At 40.3% G+C, this 18,328-nt stretch overlaps 1 protein-coding gene across 3 annotated transcripts in view; it reads left to right on the forward strand.

Annotated features, from left to right (window-relative positions):
* Nucleotides 1-18,328, forward strand: part of DSCAM (DS cell adhesion molecule) — a 465,664-nt gene that overhangs the window by 370,679 nt on the left and 76,657 nt on the right. For 2 of the 3 annotated variants that reach the window (XM_064406016.1, XM_064406023.1), the window contains exons 16-19: nt 1,088-1,158; nt 6,418-6,658; nt 8,297-8,443; nt 10,280-10,435. In XM_064406016.1, coding sequence (XP_064262086.1) covers nt 1,088-1,158; nt 6,418-6,658; nt 8,297-8,443; nt 10,280-10,435 — 615 coding nt within the window. Of the gene's footprint in view, nt 1-1,087; nt 1,159-1,256; nt 3,395-6,417; nt 6,659-8,296; nt 8,444-10,279; nt 10,436-18,328 lie in introns of those variants that run through there. The other variant, XM_064406025.1, reaches the window with a different exon arrangement.

The following is an 18,328-nucleotide window of genomic DNA, read 5'->3' on the forward strand; positions in this document are numbered from 1 at the left end:
ATATTGTAGGCTGTGTTCTGTGTCTCTGCTTTCATCAGTTCAAGCAAAATGTTCTGGTTCCTTTCACCACAGCTGTCATTTATTGCTGCTCCACCTCCAACAGCCCCATCTCACCCTTTTCATTGCTTTCCTTCCTTTGTCCTGCTATTAAACCTAATTTAATACCTTTTACTGAGGCCGTATTCTGCATCAAGGGAACCCTCTGCAGCAGCTCGAGGTGGCTCCATCCCTCTCCTCAGATGTTTCCTTTGCAGTGATTTACCTCGCTGAGCAAGCAATTTACTGCACATCTCTCTGTTCAATCCCAGCTGATCCTGATCTGCTTTGTAGCTGCCCAGCTGATGAGGAGGTTCCTTCTTTTTTCATTCACATTTAAAGCCTCCTGCACACCTTTGGCACCGTGTTGATGGTCCATGAAAGTTTCCCTGGCTCAAGCAGGAATTGAAAGAAGATTTTCCCACCTACAAGTTATTTTTTTGTCGGATTTCCAGGCTGGAACTCTTACTGGGGAGGGGGAGAGTGTAAAGTGTGAAGGATTTTGTGTAGAATATCTGATATTGGACTGAATGTGCTCAGTTTCCAGTGAACAAAGGGGATCCCACTGGAATGTTTGCAACAAGTTGAAAGCAGGATTAGGAGCTCCTGGCTCACTTTCTTTAAATGGGTTCTGCTGCTTTTCTGTCTGGATTAGGAGCTTCTGGCTCACCTGCTTTGGATGAACTCTGCTGCTTTTCTATCACCCACAGGGTTGTGGCTGCTGAAAATTCCTCTTGCCTATCTCCAGATATGCAGAGACATCACTGCGAGAGTATCTTTAGCCAAGAGAACCACTATTATTCATTTTATTCTGTTCATTTCACTTACCAGCTTGGTATGTTTTGGCACATGGTGTATTTTGCTGTTGGCCAGAGATGACACCTGAATGCAGAAGATTCCTGGCCCTGCTTTTTGTTTGGTGAAGTTTTCCATGTGGCACTGACTCCAACCTCTGTGATGCTGGGGTGTAAAGGTGGTGACATTTTATGTGAAATGCTGAATTCCTTGGGCTGGGAGGGCCACTTTTGATGCATTTTCCTTCTCTTTCCAGCCCCTGATGGTCCACCTCAGGATGTGCAGCTTGAGCCTATATCTTCACAGAGCATCAGAGTCACCTGGAAGGTAAATACTCACACATCCACAGACAGAATAAGCTCTGTCAGTATTTGGATGCTTTCAAGGGAGTAGTATAACAATTGTACTTTGGTTATTTTATTTAGGAGAGACATTGCCGATGCCTTTGTCAACAAATCTTCAAATATTTGCCACTGAAGGGAGCATCATGCAAAGAAAGCTTTCCATTGGAGAGTAAAAGTAGCAGCTGCTTGCATTTCCTTCTTTTTTTCTGATTTCAGAGATAAGGACACATGTTTAGAAAATGAACACTCAGAAAATTTCACTGTGTTTCTGGGTAAAACTTCCCCAGAAACCATTGGAACCAAAGGGATCTTCTTTCCATTGGAACCACTGGAATAGACTTTGGGACAGATTTTTGCTGCACAGAGAGAGAGTCTCAGTATAGTCCATGAGCACTGACAGAGAGTTATTAATATAAAAATATCATCAGCTGATATAATTTAAAAATCTGACATGTCATGTGGCTCAATTTTTCTAGGTTTTTCCAGGTATTCTGACAATGACAGAAAGCTTTAAATGCTTTGGTATGATACCAGAGGTACTTAAACCATGTTTTAAATGGTTTCATGATATATACTGCTTGTATATTGTGTTGATAATTCCATATATTTACAATTTTAAATATGTAATATTAAGAGCGGAAGTGGCATAATAATAATTAATAATTATTATTATTAATTTCTATATTGATGTTAATTACTTCTGAAAATGTGGGTGATGTGGCTTTTGTCCTATTATATGGATTATTCAGAAAGTCAGGAGCAGTGAGGATCTGCTTGTTAACCAAATAATTGTGGGTGATTGGTTATTTATTGCACAATAATGAATATATTGTAGGTTTAAGCCAGTTAGTTAAAAGGCAGGTTCAGAACCTCTTCTGAATCTGCAATGCTGATGATTGGATCTTGTCCACATCTTAAATTTATGTCAGTGCTGCTTTTCACCAAATGGTTTCCAGAACCAAAAGCTGTGTGGACACAGGCTTACCTGGAGTGAAACACAACAATGAACTTAGAGAAGATATGGATTTAAATCCAACACACAGTCAGTAGAGCAAAGGAAGTAATTTTTGAAGCCATGCAAGGGTGTACAGTGATTCTCAACAACTGAAATAAATTCTTAATAGTATTTTTTTCTTTTTAAAACTACTTAAGAACTGTGACTATCTGATGAAGTCAACTATAATCTTCAAGCTTCTATGCCTGAATTTGTTTTTATGGATTTATGGGTAGGCAGATTGAAAGGCTTTGTTTACTTTTTCAGAAGTTCACTTTGGGGGATGTTTTTAAAAGCAGCAAGAGAAGATGGGCACCACTGGTCCATTATGGAATTCAAAGCTGCTGTTTGTGAATTTCTGCCATTAAATTTTATAGATGCAGATGTGAACAGGCAGCTACAGGACAAACAGATTTCCCACCCCTACATTTCAATAACTGCCTAAAATATAGTTCAATTTGTACTTCAAGGACACTTCAAGTACAACTGAGTGTGTCCTGGGCTCTGGGTGTTGCCTGATGTTGAAGGATATTAAATGAGGTGCGGGGGTTATGTTCTGAAGATCGTGTTTGGAATTTGATTTGAGAATTCTTGTCAAGCAAAGTTCAGTATCTAATATAACAAGATATTCACAGAAATGAGTCATATATTGAATACATACTTCATTAGCCTGGTCTCATGAGCTGAAGGGAGAGAGGGATTTTCACAATTTGGAATGAGCTTAAGGTGAAGTCACTGGGCAGGGTTAGAGCATATGTAGTTCTGCCTTTATTAAGGGAGACATAATCCAGTTTTGTTCCATGTTGAATCCTAACTTTTGGGTAGGTCCCTACAATGCTGTGGAGAAGGCGCTCATTGAGTGTCTAATGAAATGTAATTAGGAATAAATAAGAGATCCATCCAATGTCATGGAAGCCAAAAAAAACAAGAAAAGAACCTGACCTTGGTAGTTTTTATTTTGGAGGCATGTGGAGCCTTAGCCATGAAAAGCTATGATGACATTGAACAAACAGGATTGTGGTGAAAACCATGGTTATATTTAATGCTGACATTAAACTTTATTAAACCACAGTGTCAATAACAGCAAAAGGAGCAGGGAATACCACATGGATTATCTTTCATCTTGTATTAAATCCCATTTCTGCAGCTTGTTTCACCTGTAAATCTTCATTTAAAGTTTTGTCTTAGTCCACTCTTAGAAAATCCCAGTCAAGCAAAGTTGTGTTGGTCTGTGATTTGTTTACTCCAATATCTCTGTGTCCACATAAGACTCTGGGTTTCAGACTGAACTGGTAAATAAAACTCACAGTTTTTGGTAGTTTAAACTGGTGCAGAGATAATGGGAATTGAACAGGAATACTCATTTAGAAAAGAGCATGAAAATATTCTTTCTTTTTTCATGTAGTACTTTAGCTTAGGAAATTAACCCATTAAATTTAGACATGGGGAATATTCCTTTTCCTCTTTATTCCTATTTACACACACAAAAAATATAGAATGTCATACTTTATGGAAGTTACTGATACTCTGCTTTAAAATTTTGAATTCTGTGAAAAAAGCTGAAAGTGTACAGACTGAAACTTACTTTTCCATAATGTTCTATGGCTACTGACACGGTTCACAATATTTTTCCCCAAGAACACTAAATTATTTCACTCAATTTTCTACCAAAAATGTGTCTGTACACCAGAAGGAATATTTATCAAATGACTCATGTGTGCAAAAAGTCAACTCAAAATGAAGTTTTCAGGTCATAGTAACAAGGAACATTGGAATTTTTGTGAAGCGGAACATTTCAATGTTTTTCCCTGAAGTGACTTGGAGTTTGTTTTATATTGTATAATGTTTCCAAGTGGTGGGGAAAAAAAAGTTTAATTTTAATATTTTATTTAAAGAAAATAATCCCTTGACTGAAAACAATTCTGAAGAAGTTCATGAAAATTTCAAAGTTTGTAATTTTATTCCAATTCAAAGTGAGAAAGTATAATTGTAGAATTCCCAGTGAAGAGGCTGCTGTGGCTGCTTTGTTCAACCTGTTTGTATGGAAGTCAAATTGTTGTCAGTCAGGATGAGCAGAGGGATGGAGCAGCTCTGCTGGCAGGAAAGGCTGGCACAGCTGGCATTGTTCACCTGCACAGGAGAAGCTTTGGGCTGAGCTCAGGGTGGCCTTGCAGGGCCTGCAGGAGCCCCAGGAAAGCTGGAGAGAGACAATTTCCAGGGCAGGCAGGGACAGCACACAGGGAATGGCTTCACACTGAAAAAATTACAAGTTCAGATCAGATATTAGGAAGAAATTCTTCCCTGGCAGGGTGGGCAGGGGCTGGGATGGAATTGCCAGAGCAGCTGTGGCTGCCCCTGGATCCCTGGCAGTGCCCAAGGCCGGGTTGGACACTGGGGCTGGAGCAGCCTGGCACAGTGGAAGGTGTCCCTGCCATGGCAGGGGTGGCACTAGATGATCTTTGAGATCCCATCTAACCCAAAACATTCAGTGATTCTATTAATTTATCTGAACTCAAACAACAACAAAAATCTGACCTTAGTTTCCCTCCCATCTTAAAGATTCCTCCTTCTGCATTCGAAGAAAACAAAGCCATGGAATTATCCAGAATAGGTAACACACTTACAAAGGGCTCTGATAATAAAATGACCTCTATGTTTCTAAAACAAGTTTTTGACCAAAAACCCCAGAGAAATATTCAAATGGGACACAATTAAACTCTTAGATTACCAAAACACAATCCTTTTCCCTGCTGTGTGACCTGCAAGGATCTCAAGCTCTGAATCTGCTAATTTGATCAGCTACATCTTATCAGAGTGATACAGTGGGAATTGAAATTATGTCATCACTTCAAGTGCTGTGTCTGTTTCTCAGGCAAGAGGGAGAAAAAAAAACATATGAAGAGATTATTCAGTCAAGCAGTTGCATACAGTGACACACATTTTAAATTTGGGAAAGGGTTGCAGAGCAATGGTTTTGATGGCAGTGGATGAAATCCAAATCTCACCCTGGTTTTATCATCTCCAGTGCACTATAAACACCCCAAAACAGGCAGGTCCTGTGGCAGAAATTAGTGTTTTTCTTGAGAATCTGTTCCTCAGGTGATTTAATGGGATATAGAAGCAACAGAAGTTGCTGCCTCTGCCAGTCCAACCCATTGCTGATAAACTGCATCACAAAGACCTTTTCTGTGGGGCAGTGGGACAGATGAGCTTGTAGGCATCTGTTGGGAGCTTGAAAGAGGTTTGGAAGATTGCAAAGAGATTTTTTGCTCCTGGATTACAAACTGTGCCTTAAGATGCATATAAAAATATATATACTGAAATATATATACTAGTTATGCCTCATATAGATAAAGAATCAGGCAGGAACATTATCATATATGTAAATTAGTCCAATACTATTTAAATATAATTTTTGTGGGTATTGCTTTCAATGACAGGCTTTTTCCCTGAGCTGAAAATCTCTGCTTTGCACTAGACCACATTTTATATTGCAGAGCACACAAATGATTTCCACAAGTCAGGAGCAGGGAATCTTGCACTGAGAAATGTGACACATAATTATGGCCAACCATTTTGTGCTGTCCATATCCCTGAATGCCAGATACATTGCAGCTATTCAGTATGCAAATCTCTGCTATCCAAATCATTGTTGCCTTCAGCACTCATTATCTAATCATCTTTCCACACTACACACTGAATGAACAGAAGCATATTTCAAAGCACAGCATAAAATTTTCCTAATGCATGGGACTGAATAAACTCCTGTGACTGCCTTGCACAGATCAATAAATGCCTTCCTAAAGGTTCAGTGAATGGTGGGGGCTGCTTGCAAAAATAATTAGTAGTGAATGGTGGCCTGGAATGCAAATATACCCTTATCAACTCAGCTTGGATTGATTCACCTGAAAAGAGAACAAAACGTCATAAATTCACACTCAAAGTGTCTCTGTACTGGATTTTTCTGTGCATGACCCATTTAAAGGCCTTTCAGCACAGATTTGAAAAAAGACACACCTTTTGGACTTGATGATTTTGAAGGTCTCTTCCAACCTAGTCATTGTGTGAAATTTATATGATTGTAAAAAGTTGCTGTTTCACATTTCTGAATTGTTGCCTAGAAATTGACTTGCATTCAGTAGTAAAAAAAAAATAAAAGTTAAACTTTTTTTTTTTCAATAATTTTAGGAAAAACAACTTGACTTTGGATGCGTACATTTAATGTGCAACTTTCCATTTTCTGTTCAGGCTCCAAAGAAGCACTTGCAGAATGGAATTATCCGTGGGTACCAGATAGGTTATCGGGAGTACAGCGCGGGGGGAAACTTCCAGTTCAACATCATCAGCATCGACACCACCGGGGACAGTGAGGTTTATACACTGAACAACCTGAAAAAATTCACCCAGTATGGCATGGTGGTACAGGCCTGTAACCGGGCTGGGATTGGACCTTCTTCTCAGGAAATCATCACCACCACTCTTGAGGACGGTGGGTCCTTGGCAAACAGCTCTCATGAGACATGTTATTAATGTTATTGTTGTTATTTTATGTCTTTATCTTGTTGCATTTCTTGTTTGATAAGTGATGGTGAAAGTAGGGATGATACTTGATAAGTGATGGTGAAAGTAGGGATGATAAAGACCAGTCTTTAGGTAGAAAGGTGCCTGCTCAATGAGGTTGTCTGATTTTCATTGCAAGGGTGAATTTATTTTACCAGGTAAATAAAAATAACTCTACTAATGTGATATATCCTGCTGTGAATGATGTTGACTAAGAGCAAAAATTTCATTAATAAGCCAAATTCTCTGGTGTTGACATATTTGCAACTGTAGTGATCTCATTGTTACTCCAGAGTGATCTCATCATAGTTTTGAGAAGTGAAACTCTTAACAGGTGAAGCAATATTGTATTTTTTGTTGGATTACTACTGTTTTCAAATGAATCTGCTGTGTAACCAGAGCTCTTGTACTGCACTGTCTTGTAAATCTTAAGAGAGATGTGTTTTTTTTCAAGGATATCCAATGACAGAAAAATCATTGCTGTTTCAGGCAAAATTCACCCTGTCTAATCCAAGGAACAATATAGATTTCTTTTTTTTTTTTAACTGCATAAAAAGTACTTCTCAAACAATGAGAGGGAGTCCTCTAGTGGAAAAAGAGAATGATCCCATATCCAATACAAAGAGTTCAGTATTTTAGAGGAGTATAACAGCAAATAATAATCCTAAAGGCCATGCAAGTCAGATTTTCACCTATGTAAATCAACATCAGTGTCCTGAAACCAGTGCCAGCTTGGAATCTGACTTCTGCATGGACAAAATGGGATATCACACATCTAAAATCCTCAAGAGCCACAGATTTTGGGGCAGGCTATTAATGAAAGTCTGATAGGGTTTTTTTTACTCTAAATGTTTCTAGGCTTAGCTTGCTGCAAGACCTCAAAAGGCAGCGTGCTCACACAGAAATATTTTATATTATAATAAATGGAATTTTTTTTTCCTTCAGAATCCAGCATGCTTGCTTTTCTTGGAAATTTTTTTTGGTTGTCACTCAATTTTGGGTCCCTCTTAGAATTAAATATGCCATGAGCTTTAAAAGCAGTGCCAGTTACTAATACTGCTGTAGTACTTTGACACTAAATGGCCAACAGATTTGTTTGATTTTTCCCAGTTTTTTTCAAATATCACCAAAAATATATTATGACCATTTTTCCTATGTTTTTTAAAGATGTGCCCACTTTTCTCTCCCTCCACCAAATTAAAGGGACATCAGAATTGTTCACAAAGCTGCAAAATTGGCTGCAAACTTTAAAAAATATGTTTAATTTGCTTACAGAATGTTCTACACATTGCAGTGTCAGAACACACTTATATTTCAAAAGAAGCAACAAAAAGCCTATTAAAAGAGAAGTCAGCAAGTAAGGAAACAGTACATCAAAAGTCATTCCAGGGAAAACAGCTGCACTTGCAGAAACGTGGATGGCAACAAGAATAAAGGATTTGCATTGTTAAAATGTGTAATGGTAATTAAATATTGTGTGGTGGGCTAGAGGGAAAAATAAAGGGTAGCTAAAAGATGAATATTGAGTTGTTTTCATTGTGTTAAAATGGTGAATGTCTTATTCCAGTGCCCAGTTGCCCTCCAGGGAATGTGCAAGCCACTGCCACGTCCCCAGAAACCATCTCCATTTCCTGGTCAACGCTGGCAAAGGAAACCCTGAATGGGATCCTGCAGGGATTCAGGGTTATCTACTGGGCCAACCTCTTGGATGGAGGTGAGAAACACCAACCTGTCACCAAGTAAAAAGCTGTGTGTGGCCTTTATGTCATTTTCTCTCTGGTGTGAAGGCATTGGACTCCCTTTTCTTTTTGGTTTAGAGAAAACTTTGTCTACCTGTGAGGGAGCAGTTTTTCCTAGAGGCTGAACAGAGCAGCAAAGCTGCCTGGAGGAACCTCAGGGAAGGCTCCCACCATGGGTTTGCAAAACTCCCCAGGCCTCCCATGGTCCCCAACACGACCTGAGCAAATTTCACCTGTTACAGAGTCCAGAATGTTGGGTTTTGTTTAAAGAATGGTGACATGGATCTAGAACAAACCAGCCCAAACCTGATTTTCACTATGATTTGGTTGGTTATCTCTTTGCCTACTCGATATGCTATCACTTATTTTTTCATAGGATGCATTTCCTCTCCTGAGGAAAAAAGAAGGATTTTTTTTTTTTTTGCTGAGGGCAAAAGGAGATGGACGTCTCTGGGAAAAGCTTATTTCCATGCCAGCTTTTTCTGTTGTATTTTGTACTTTTAGCATAATTTCTGGGGAAATAGGCTCCAGAGCTGAGACCGAGTGAAAGGATCAAAGGAGAATTGTGATACTTCACTAATCTGCAATTTATTGCATGATAATAATTCCATGTGTGGCCCTTTCTTGTAAATTAAACAAATTACTAAGTTTAAAATGCACATGACTTTATTTCTGCTTGCCCTGTGGGTTTTTCACAACTGTCTCCCTTCTTTTGCTTTCATCTAGCAGAACCACAGTTCACTGTGACCTGCAATTGTGCAAATCCTGGCCTCTGTTAGTGTGGAAAGGGGAATTTAAAGTGGAAATGTGACCCAGAGGCCCTGCTGGTAATGGTAGACTCAAAAATATTTGGAAATCAACCACCAATTCCTTTAAAAATTAAGATGAAAAATATATGAGAAGCATACAGAAAAAATGTAAACATGTAGGGCATAAAATTAAGTGTTTATAGTGATGCCTGTAGTTTTGGATCAGATCCTGTGTGGATATTATCACATCTAAGCTCCTATGTGATGTCTCACAACATGATGAAAAAAGATGATGTTCCTGCCATGCTTAAAACTGGATTTTCTTTATTTATTCAACTTTATTTGCTGCCCTAAATATGTTTAAAGCTTTTATTTTTTTGCCATATGGGTTGTACTTCTTACTTGCTGAAAAAAAAAGATTAATATGAAGTGCATCATCTTTTTGCAAGTAAATCTGATTTCACTGTGTTTAAGTCTATTGTTAGCCACTATTGCTGCTATCAAGTGCTTCACAGCAGCACTTGCTGCATATTTTAAAATAAAGGGGACATTTTCTTCATTTTCCTTATGAGAAATGGTCTTTCTCATAACCAGAAAATCTTTATGAAGATAACCGACGTTCTTGTTTTTTTCTTTAGGGGATGTTTCATAATAATCTCTTCTTGTTATCTGTTCTTTATGAAAAATCTCATTACTTGTAGAATTTCTTCAATTCTCTTCATCATAGTATTTTTTTTAAGTTTAAAAAAAGGAGTTTGAAAATGAAAAATGGGTCCACTTCAAGTGGAAACAGGTCAGGACATAAATGAATTAATTGTAATTCATTACAATTCATTGCAGTTTTGTAATAATGAAGCGTTCCTTGTCTGGGACACCCGAGATTTCCACAGCAGGTATCAACACCTGGAAGAAGAGTGAACTTGGCAATAACTCCACTTTTATTTTATTTTATTTTATTTTATTTTATTTTATTTTATTTTATTTTATTTTATTTTATTTTATTTTATTTTATTTTATTTTATTATTTTATTATTTTATTTTATTTTTTATTTTGTTTTATAGAGCTGGGAGAGATAAAGAATGTCACTACTACCCAGCCTTCCCTGGAACTGGATGGCCTGGAAAAATACACCAACTACAGCATCCAGGTGTTGGCTTTTACCCGAGCTGGGGATGGAGTGAGGAGCGAGCAGATTTTCACCCGCACTAAAGAGGATGGTAAGGAGTGAAAGCATCTTCCATTGCCACTTCCAGGAAATGTTTGTTTGTCACAGGCAAATATTGTACACAGGCATGCAGAGATTGAAAACTCAGCCCTGGAGTGTCCCAGCACAGGGAGGAGCTGGAGCTGCTGGAGAGAGCCCAGAGGAGGCTCCAGGATGAGCAGAGGGATGGAGCAGCTCTGCTGGCAGGAAAGGCTGGCACAGCTGGCATTGTTCACCTGCACAGGAGAAGCTTTGGGCTGAGCTCAGGGTGGCCTTGCAGGGCCTGCAGGAGCCCCAGGAAAGCTGGAGAGAGACAATTTCCAGGGCATGCAGGGACAGCACACAGGGAATGGCTGCCAGTGCCAGAGGGCAGGGCTGGATGGGATCTCGGGAGTGAGGAATTGTTCCCTGGCAGGGAGGGCAGGGCTGGGATGGAATTGCCAGAGCAGCTGTGGCTGCCCCTGGATCCCTGGCAGTGCCCAAGGCCAGGTTGGACACTGGGGCTGGGAGCAGCCTGGCACAGTGGAAGGTGTCCCTGCCATGGCAGGGGTGGCACTGGGTGGGATTTGAGGTCCCTTCCAACCCAAACCATTCTGATATTCTACAAAAATGGGGAAAGAAGGAGAGACTCTTCTGGAACTATCTTACATTACTTAGATCCCACTAAGAATTTTTTTTTCAGTATATATATATATGTATATATATATATATATATATATATATATATATCCTCCAAATACCTCCTCCTTCAAAAGCAAAATAAAGAACAAAAATGTCTTACCTTTGTTCCTAGACCAAAGCATGGCAAATTCAATTCCTAATGCTGAAAGTTTAAGAAACTTTTAATCATGCACAGACCCAGACACGTGAGATTCCATAATCACTTTATTTTAACTGTAACTATTATAATTACTTCAGGTTGCCTCAGTAGGATGCCATGCACTGATCTATTTCTAGAGCACTAAAATTCCAAATTCAGGGAAGGTTTTGTCCCTAACTCTTTTTAATGCCTTGAAAATACTGTGAGATGTACAAATGTATTTTTTGATCCCCTGAATGCTTTTGAAAAACTGGATCAAGACCTTTTATGGTACAGATAAAAATGCCCACAGTCCTCTCAATGAGGTTACTTGAATAATGTTTAATTTGTAAAATCTCCTGTGAGTTATACAATATGTTTTCAAGGAAATTAGTCAATGGATTTTCCTTTCTTATTCATCCACTTTATTGGTCAGTCGTGAATATATGAATATACATGCCAGGTTTTTTATTTGTAATAAGATTTATAAAAGTGACAAGAGAACAGGTTCAGTAAATTAACCGACTTGATGAATTCTGTGCTATTTTTTTCAATAAAAATTATGTTAATAAAGTTATTAATTTTTTTCCAATTAAATATTAAGGGACTTATTCTAAAATTTCCATACATTGTAAGGTCACCTGGCCCCAGCTGTAGCTGTATCCAGGGAATGAAATAAATGAAAATTACTCAGCTCTAGACTTGTGTGTCTCAAGCACTGAACATTCTGATATCAGCCTAAAGTCCTTTAACAGTTACTTTGGAGCACCCAGGTCCTGACTCAGATGCTCTTGAGACACCTAGTGCTTGGAAGTAGATGGATTTATTTCAATGAAAAAATATCTAAGATGTAAAATCTAGAATGTAAGAGAACTGCAAAACACATGCTGCATTTTCAAGTTACTTTTTTTTAGTAGGTAGCAAACCTTCCCTGAATTCTCTGAGCACAATGGCTCTCAGCCCTGGGCCTTGGGGTGGGATTTAATCCACACTGCACCAGGAGCTTGGGGACAGGCTGGGCTTGGGGATATCTGGTTCATGTCAGAAGCTTCAAACATTTCTTCTCCTTCTTCTCCTTCTCCTCCTTCTTCTCCTCTTTCTCCTCCTCCTCTTTCTCCTCCTCTTTCTCCTTCTTCTCCTCTTTCTCCTCCTCCTCTTTCTCCTCCTCTTTCTCCTTCTTCTCCTCTTTCTCCTCCTCCTCTTTCTCCTCCTCTTTCTCCTTCTTCTTCTTCTGGTCATTCTCCTTCTCCTCCTCCTTGTCCTCCTTCTCCTCCTTGTCCTCCTCCTTCTCCGCCTCCTTCCCCTCCTCCTTCTCTTTCTCCTTCTTCTCTTCCTTCTCCTCCTCCACCTTCTCTTCCTCCTCCTTCTCCACCTCCTCCATCATTTCCTTCATCATTTTTGTCCTCTTTTCTTCCCCCTGGCCCAGCCTCATTTGGTCATCCCAGTTATTGGTGGTGGCTCTTGTTGTCTCCATGCCTGGGATCAGACGGGCCCTGATGAGGGGAGCTGTGCAAGGGCTCTTCTCTCACCTTTACTCCTCCTGGCAGCTCAGTAATCACTCGCCCTGAGACAACCTCATGAAACTTTCCAGAGATTTTCTGATGCCTCACACTGGTTCCATTCATTAAATCCTTTGCCCAGAAAACTAAATGGAAAGGTGTTCCAGAAAATACAATGATTTCATATTCGGCTTCAGCTTCACAACTTTTTACTAAGGGCAGGAAAGGTTTTGAGTGGAATATATAGAGACCTGCAGTTAAGCATAAGCCAAACCCAAAATCCTGGATCCAAACATCCTGAAGGATCTGGAAGTTAAAGAGAAAAAGAGCATTCACATTGCCAACCTCTGTGCACCAAACAGGTGCCTCATTCCTCAGAAAAAGGGACATTTCTACTGCCACTTTCTAAGGAAAATGTTCTGTAGAGGATTATTCAGGAGGACTAATTCCAGTGCACTTAAAAGATTCTGCCCTGAATTTAGTTTAAGCATTTCCTTGGCATGTGAAATAAATTAATTGGGATCCTAACAGAGCTTAGAACTGGAAACCTTGAATCTCTGCTCCCAGACCTTCTCTGGCTAAAATTATGACACAAGATATTCCACCATCCTCTAATAAAATCTGGAAATCTGGGATATTTTTAAGTGGCTGCCAAGCCCTCCACATCATTATTGCTATGAGGCCATAGCTGATCATTAATTCCTTTCTCTTTTTTCTTTTCTTTTACATGAGAGGAAACTTTTCTTTGTAAAAACAATGGTGCAGCATTTTCCAGTGCTGCTGGAAAAGCCATCTGGGGCCTCCTGTGACTTCTCTGTTGGTGTTCAGCTAAAGACGTCAAACCCAAAATTTCTTCAGCAGGCTTGAAATCTCTGAGGGTAACCCAGCAAGTGAATCCTGGATGGAATACCTTGATACTTTGATTTCTTGTAATGTTTGATACTGATTTTAGACACCAGAGGTCAGACACTGCTGCTGATCAGCAAAGGAAATGGGAACAACTCAAGCAAAAAATAGAAAATGAGCTTTCAAGAAATGAGCTTTCCTTTCAATGTGATCATATTTATGGGTTTTATCTAGCTTTCCCCCCAGTTTTCCTGAGACCTGACTTCAGAAAAAATGCTGCTCCTTTTGGAATTCCTCCTGGTAGAAAAAATAAGCCAAGAAGAAATGTCCAATTTTTAAAAATTCATTCTGGTTTTGTCTCTTACCTTTTCCACTTGACAGTTTCTAATAAGCTGCTCATCCTCTTTACCTGGAGACTTGATTTAATAAACCATTAAAAATTAAAGCAGCTCTTCCAATTCTTTTCCCTGCTGTGATCAAAATGCAGTTTGAAAGGCTTCTCTGTTTTGCAGCAAGAGGGAGCATGTGTCACAAATTCCCTCTCTGCTCCTGTGCTGCAAATGCAACATGAGCAAACCAGGGCTGAAACAAGGAATTTGCTGCCTGAACAAGCCTGGAATGTGACACAGCACCTTGGCTGGCAGCAGTGCCCTGACCTTGAGCAGACCAGGGGAGGACACAGACCCCAGAGCCCCCATCCCAGGAAAGCTTCCTGCAGCTGGGAGTTTGGTCTGGGGGTCTGGCAGAGGTGGCATCTGGGCTGGCTGTGACACAGGAGGATTTTTGCAGCAGTGCTGTGCTTCCAGCTCTCTGGCACTCAGAGCCAGGCAAAAGCTGCAGCAGGAAGGAAGGGGAAATTGTACAAAATCCCTCTGCCTGAATCCAAAGAGATTTTCTTCCTCTCCTTCCTCTCCCTGGACACCAAGCTTCCTGGCCATTGGCATGAGAAGCACAGACAGCATCTGGCAAGCTTTACATTTATTCTGAAATGATTAAGCAGAAATCCAGCCAGGTTCATGTTCAGTACTCCTTGGAGCAGAGCTCTGCTTGGCTTGGTTCAGATGATGAGGGTGACAGAGCTCTGGGATGAAAAATTGCCCTTGATGACCCCTTAATGCACTTTTTTTCTATTGGTGATGATCTCCAATTTTATCTTTTTGACTAAGAAGCAAAAGGCACAGAAAAGTAAATGTTCCCCTTGGGAAACTGGCAGGTTTTGATAGAAATGGTGTGCTTAATATGAGGCCTGTTCAGAGTAAAATTCACATGTGGATGTGTTTTGTCTGACATTGTAGGTGGCATATTTATATGAACATACAGGCAGCAGTCAGGAGTTGAGTTTATTTTGGTTTTTCTAAGTGCAGCCAGCAATGGAATAGTCCCGTGTCATGCAGAATTAAAACCCTGTTACAGAACAAAGCTCACATTTCTGATTTATTTGTGATATCATTCTTAAATGCACCACAGTCTGTGCATTTGCCTCCCTGCTGCTCGGTACTGTGAAGAAAAATGGTGATAATCTCTCTGCTTATGAAAAGGAGAATGAGAAAGTTCCTGGAGCTCCTCCCCATTATCTGGCACATCTAAATGCTGGTTCCCAGCCCTGCCGTATCAGGATAATTGCCTGCTCTGCTTTAGCATTTCACTTGCACTGTCAGGAATACAAAGTGTTCTCCTCCACATGAAAGCAGGATGCTATTTCCGTGTTTTTCAAAGCCTTGCTAGCTGGAGAATGAGGCCATCTTTGATCTTAAATTTGCCACATCTGCTCCCTGGAAAGCTGCAAAGTTGTTTAGAAGCAGTCCTCAGCTTCTCACCGTAGTTTTACCCCCGGTGACTACGGGGGGAAAAAACCCCAATCCATGGCATTGTGCAAATTCAGTTTGTCTTTCTGGGAGCTGTGGGAGTCAGTGTGCTAAATAAAGGTCCAGGGAGAATTCAATAAGGCAGCTCAGGTCTCCTGATACTGCTGGCTTGTAATGATTGAAAGGCTGGGGATGCAGTGGCAATGAGGGAAAATACCTCAAGTTTGCTTGGCAAGGCTCAAGATTTTCCTCTCCAGGATCAGACAGGCAACACATTCCCCAACCACGACTTCTCCAGATGCCCAAGGAACCCAGTTTAGTAAGAAATGCTGAGATAGCTCTTATGAGGTCCAGGGGATGGGTTTGACCAATGACTTTACCCTCTGGACAGAGAACAGTGGGGGTCTGTGGAGCACCAGATGAGATCCTGCAGGATTCCTGCCAAGGAAATGTAAACACTTCCACACACACACAGAAGAATGACACACAGCTTTCATGTGCACAGCCCAGCAGTGCAGCAAAAAGAGGACTAATACATGAGTTTTCAGAATAATTTTGGCAACACTGCAAAAACTGCTGCCCTACTCCAACCCAGTGAGGTGCAGGGGTCCTTGGGTTGAAAATTTTACTAAATGGCTTCCTGAGTTTCTTTCTGGCCCCTCTTTCTGCTGGTCTCACACCAGACAGCAACACAGCAATGCCAAGGAATGTTTCCCACATAGGCCCAATGACTGGAAAATGCCAGATGAATTCTGAGTTAATCCCTCAACAGTCGACAGCCATGACCAATTACCATCAGAACCTGTCCCTATAGATCACACCCTGATTTAACAATAAATTGCATTAACCTCATCCATCTATTTGCAGTGATTTCCAGAAAACATTGCTATCCATAAAGGAATCCTCCTGTGGGTTAGGTAATTACCCTGGAGAGCCAGCTTTCACTCCTCAGCAGCAGGAGCAAATAGCATTTCTAATGAGCTGGGTATAAATAACAAGTTGGATGCTGTCAAGCATCAATATTTACTCTGCATTGGATAGAGCTGCTAACTGAATTAGCCCCTTTGCAGCGAGGGGCTGGCTTTGCATGCAATTATCGTCATGACGTTCTCACTTGGTGCCTAATTAGCTCTCTCAGCACACTATAAATAGAAAATGCACATCCAGAGAGTTGCAATGAATGGTGCCTGTCAGTTTTCTCACATCTTTCCAGGACCACCTATGCAGATATAAAATTGAGGGTGTCCTCACATTGTTTTTGCACAAAAGATGAGCAAATTTAGATCCTAGGCTGGCTGACTTCTCTTTATGGGCAAAGTTCTGGAGCAGCATAATATCTGCTTGCTTAATTGAGGTAGAACAAAAATTCAGAATTTATCTACAAATATCAGGACAAGGGATTTTGTACCTCTACTGCACAATAACTGTTTTCTGTGAAAGTAAAGAAAGCTGGTCAAGCATTGCAATGGTAATAGCAGTAGAAATTCTAACACTTTGGTGGTTTTACTTGAAAGCAGACAAAAATATCAGATTCCTCACAAAGCAGTAATTCTGTAGAGAACAAAGTCCAGAAAATTGTTTCATTTTGACTTTAATAACCTACGTAGCAATTATCAATACAACATATCTATTTTCATAATTTGATATAAATATTGACCACACACAGTGCTCAAATATCTTTCAAATTATTTATGTTTGCAGATTTTAAAATATATTTTTAAATATTTTGACGCAAGACATTATTTTTCAGTAAATTTTAAACCCATTTATTCTGATATTAAATGTAGCCCTTGTTTTGTTTAAGTACAATCTTGTGTGTAATGTGATATTCCAGCACACAGGAAAATAAATCTAGCAATTTTGCACATTAGTAAAAGAGTGTTTCCAAAGCTGGAGAGCATCATACGGTGTAATGTGTGTCTGAAAAACAGCATATGCTCATGAAATCAAAACCTTTCCCAAAATGCAGGGCTGCAAAGGGATGTAGTTAAGATTACACAGCAAGATTTTAGCATTTCCAAACTGAAGCTTTTCCAATGGTTTTAGACAGGAGGCTTGGGGGATTTTTAGCTATTTCTGTGGGATAACTTTGTATTATTATGTATTATGTACTGTAATTAGAGAAATAGATATTCTGCAGTACCAGAGAGAGGTCTGAGCTGCTGAGGGCAGGGTGAGGGACAGGGATTCTGTGTGGGGAGATGTCTGCTCACATATCGTGGCACTTGCTGCCCATGGGTCACATCAGGCAGTGCAAACTGCTCCTTTCCCCTCCACTTCATTAAATTCACAGCTCTGCTCTGGATGTCCATTAAACTGTCCACATGTGCATTATTTATAACACTTTGGCATGGGTTGTGTTTTTAAAGCTGGCCATTTATTATAAAGTGTTGTTTGGCAATTTCTGTGACCACAGACAAGATATTTTCAAGTGTGCATTTGGATACAAACTGAAAGGGGAAATTTAGGTTGGATCTGGGGAAGAAATTCTTTACTGTGAGGATGGCGAGGCCTTGACATAGGTTTCTCAGTGGATGCCCCATCCCTGGAAGTGTCCAAGGCCAGGATGGATGGAGCTGTGAGGAACCTGGTCTAGGGGAAGGTGTCTCTGCCCATGGCAGGGGTTTGGAAGATATTTAAGTTCCCTTCCAACCCAAACCATTCTTGGGTTCATTTTATGATTTTATGCAGGCTGGAAGGGATAGTTCACAAAAGTTTAACCATCAGTGGCAGGTTCTGCTTTGGGACTCTCTGAAGAAGAATTTCTCCTGTCTTAAGGATGGGGTCACATCCCCCAAACCTTCTCCCTGGCATGGGCAGTGCGGAGGTTGCTCCCTAACACAGAGTGTCCATCTCAGTCCCTGGGGGCTCAGCCACCAAAGCAGCACATTCCCCTTTTCCTTAACTCCTCTGTTACACTGGCATGACTGAATACCTGCCTTGGGCCACTCTGACAC

Source organism: Passer domesticus, chromosome 2 (genome assembly GCF_036417665.1).
Source record: "Passer domesticus isolate bPasDom1 chromosome 2, bPasDom1.hap1, whole genome shotgun sequence".
NCBI classification, from domain to species: Eukaryota; Metazoa; Chordata; class Aves; order Passeriformes; family Passeridae; genus Passer; species Passer domesticus.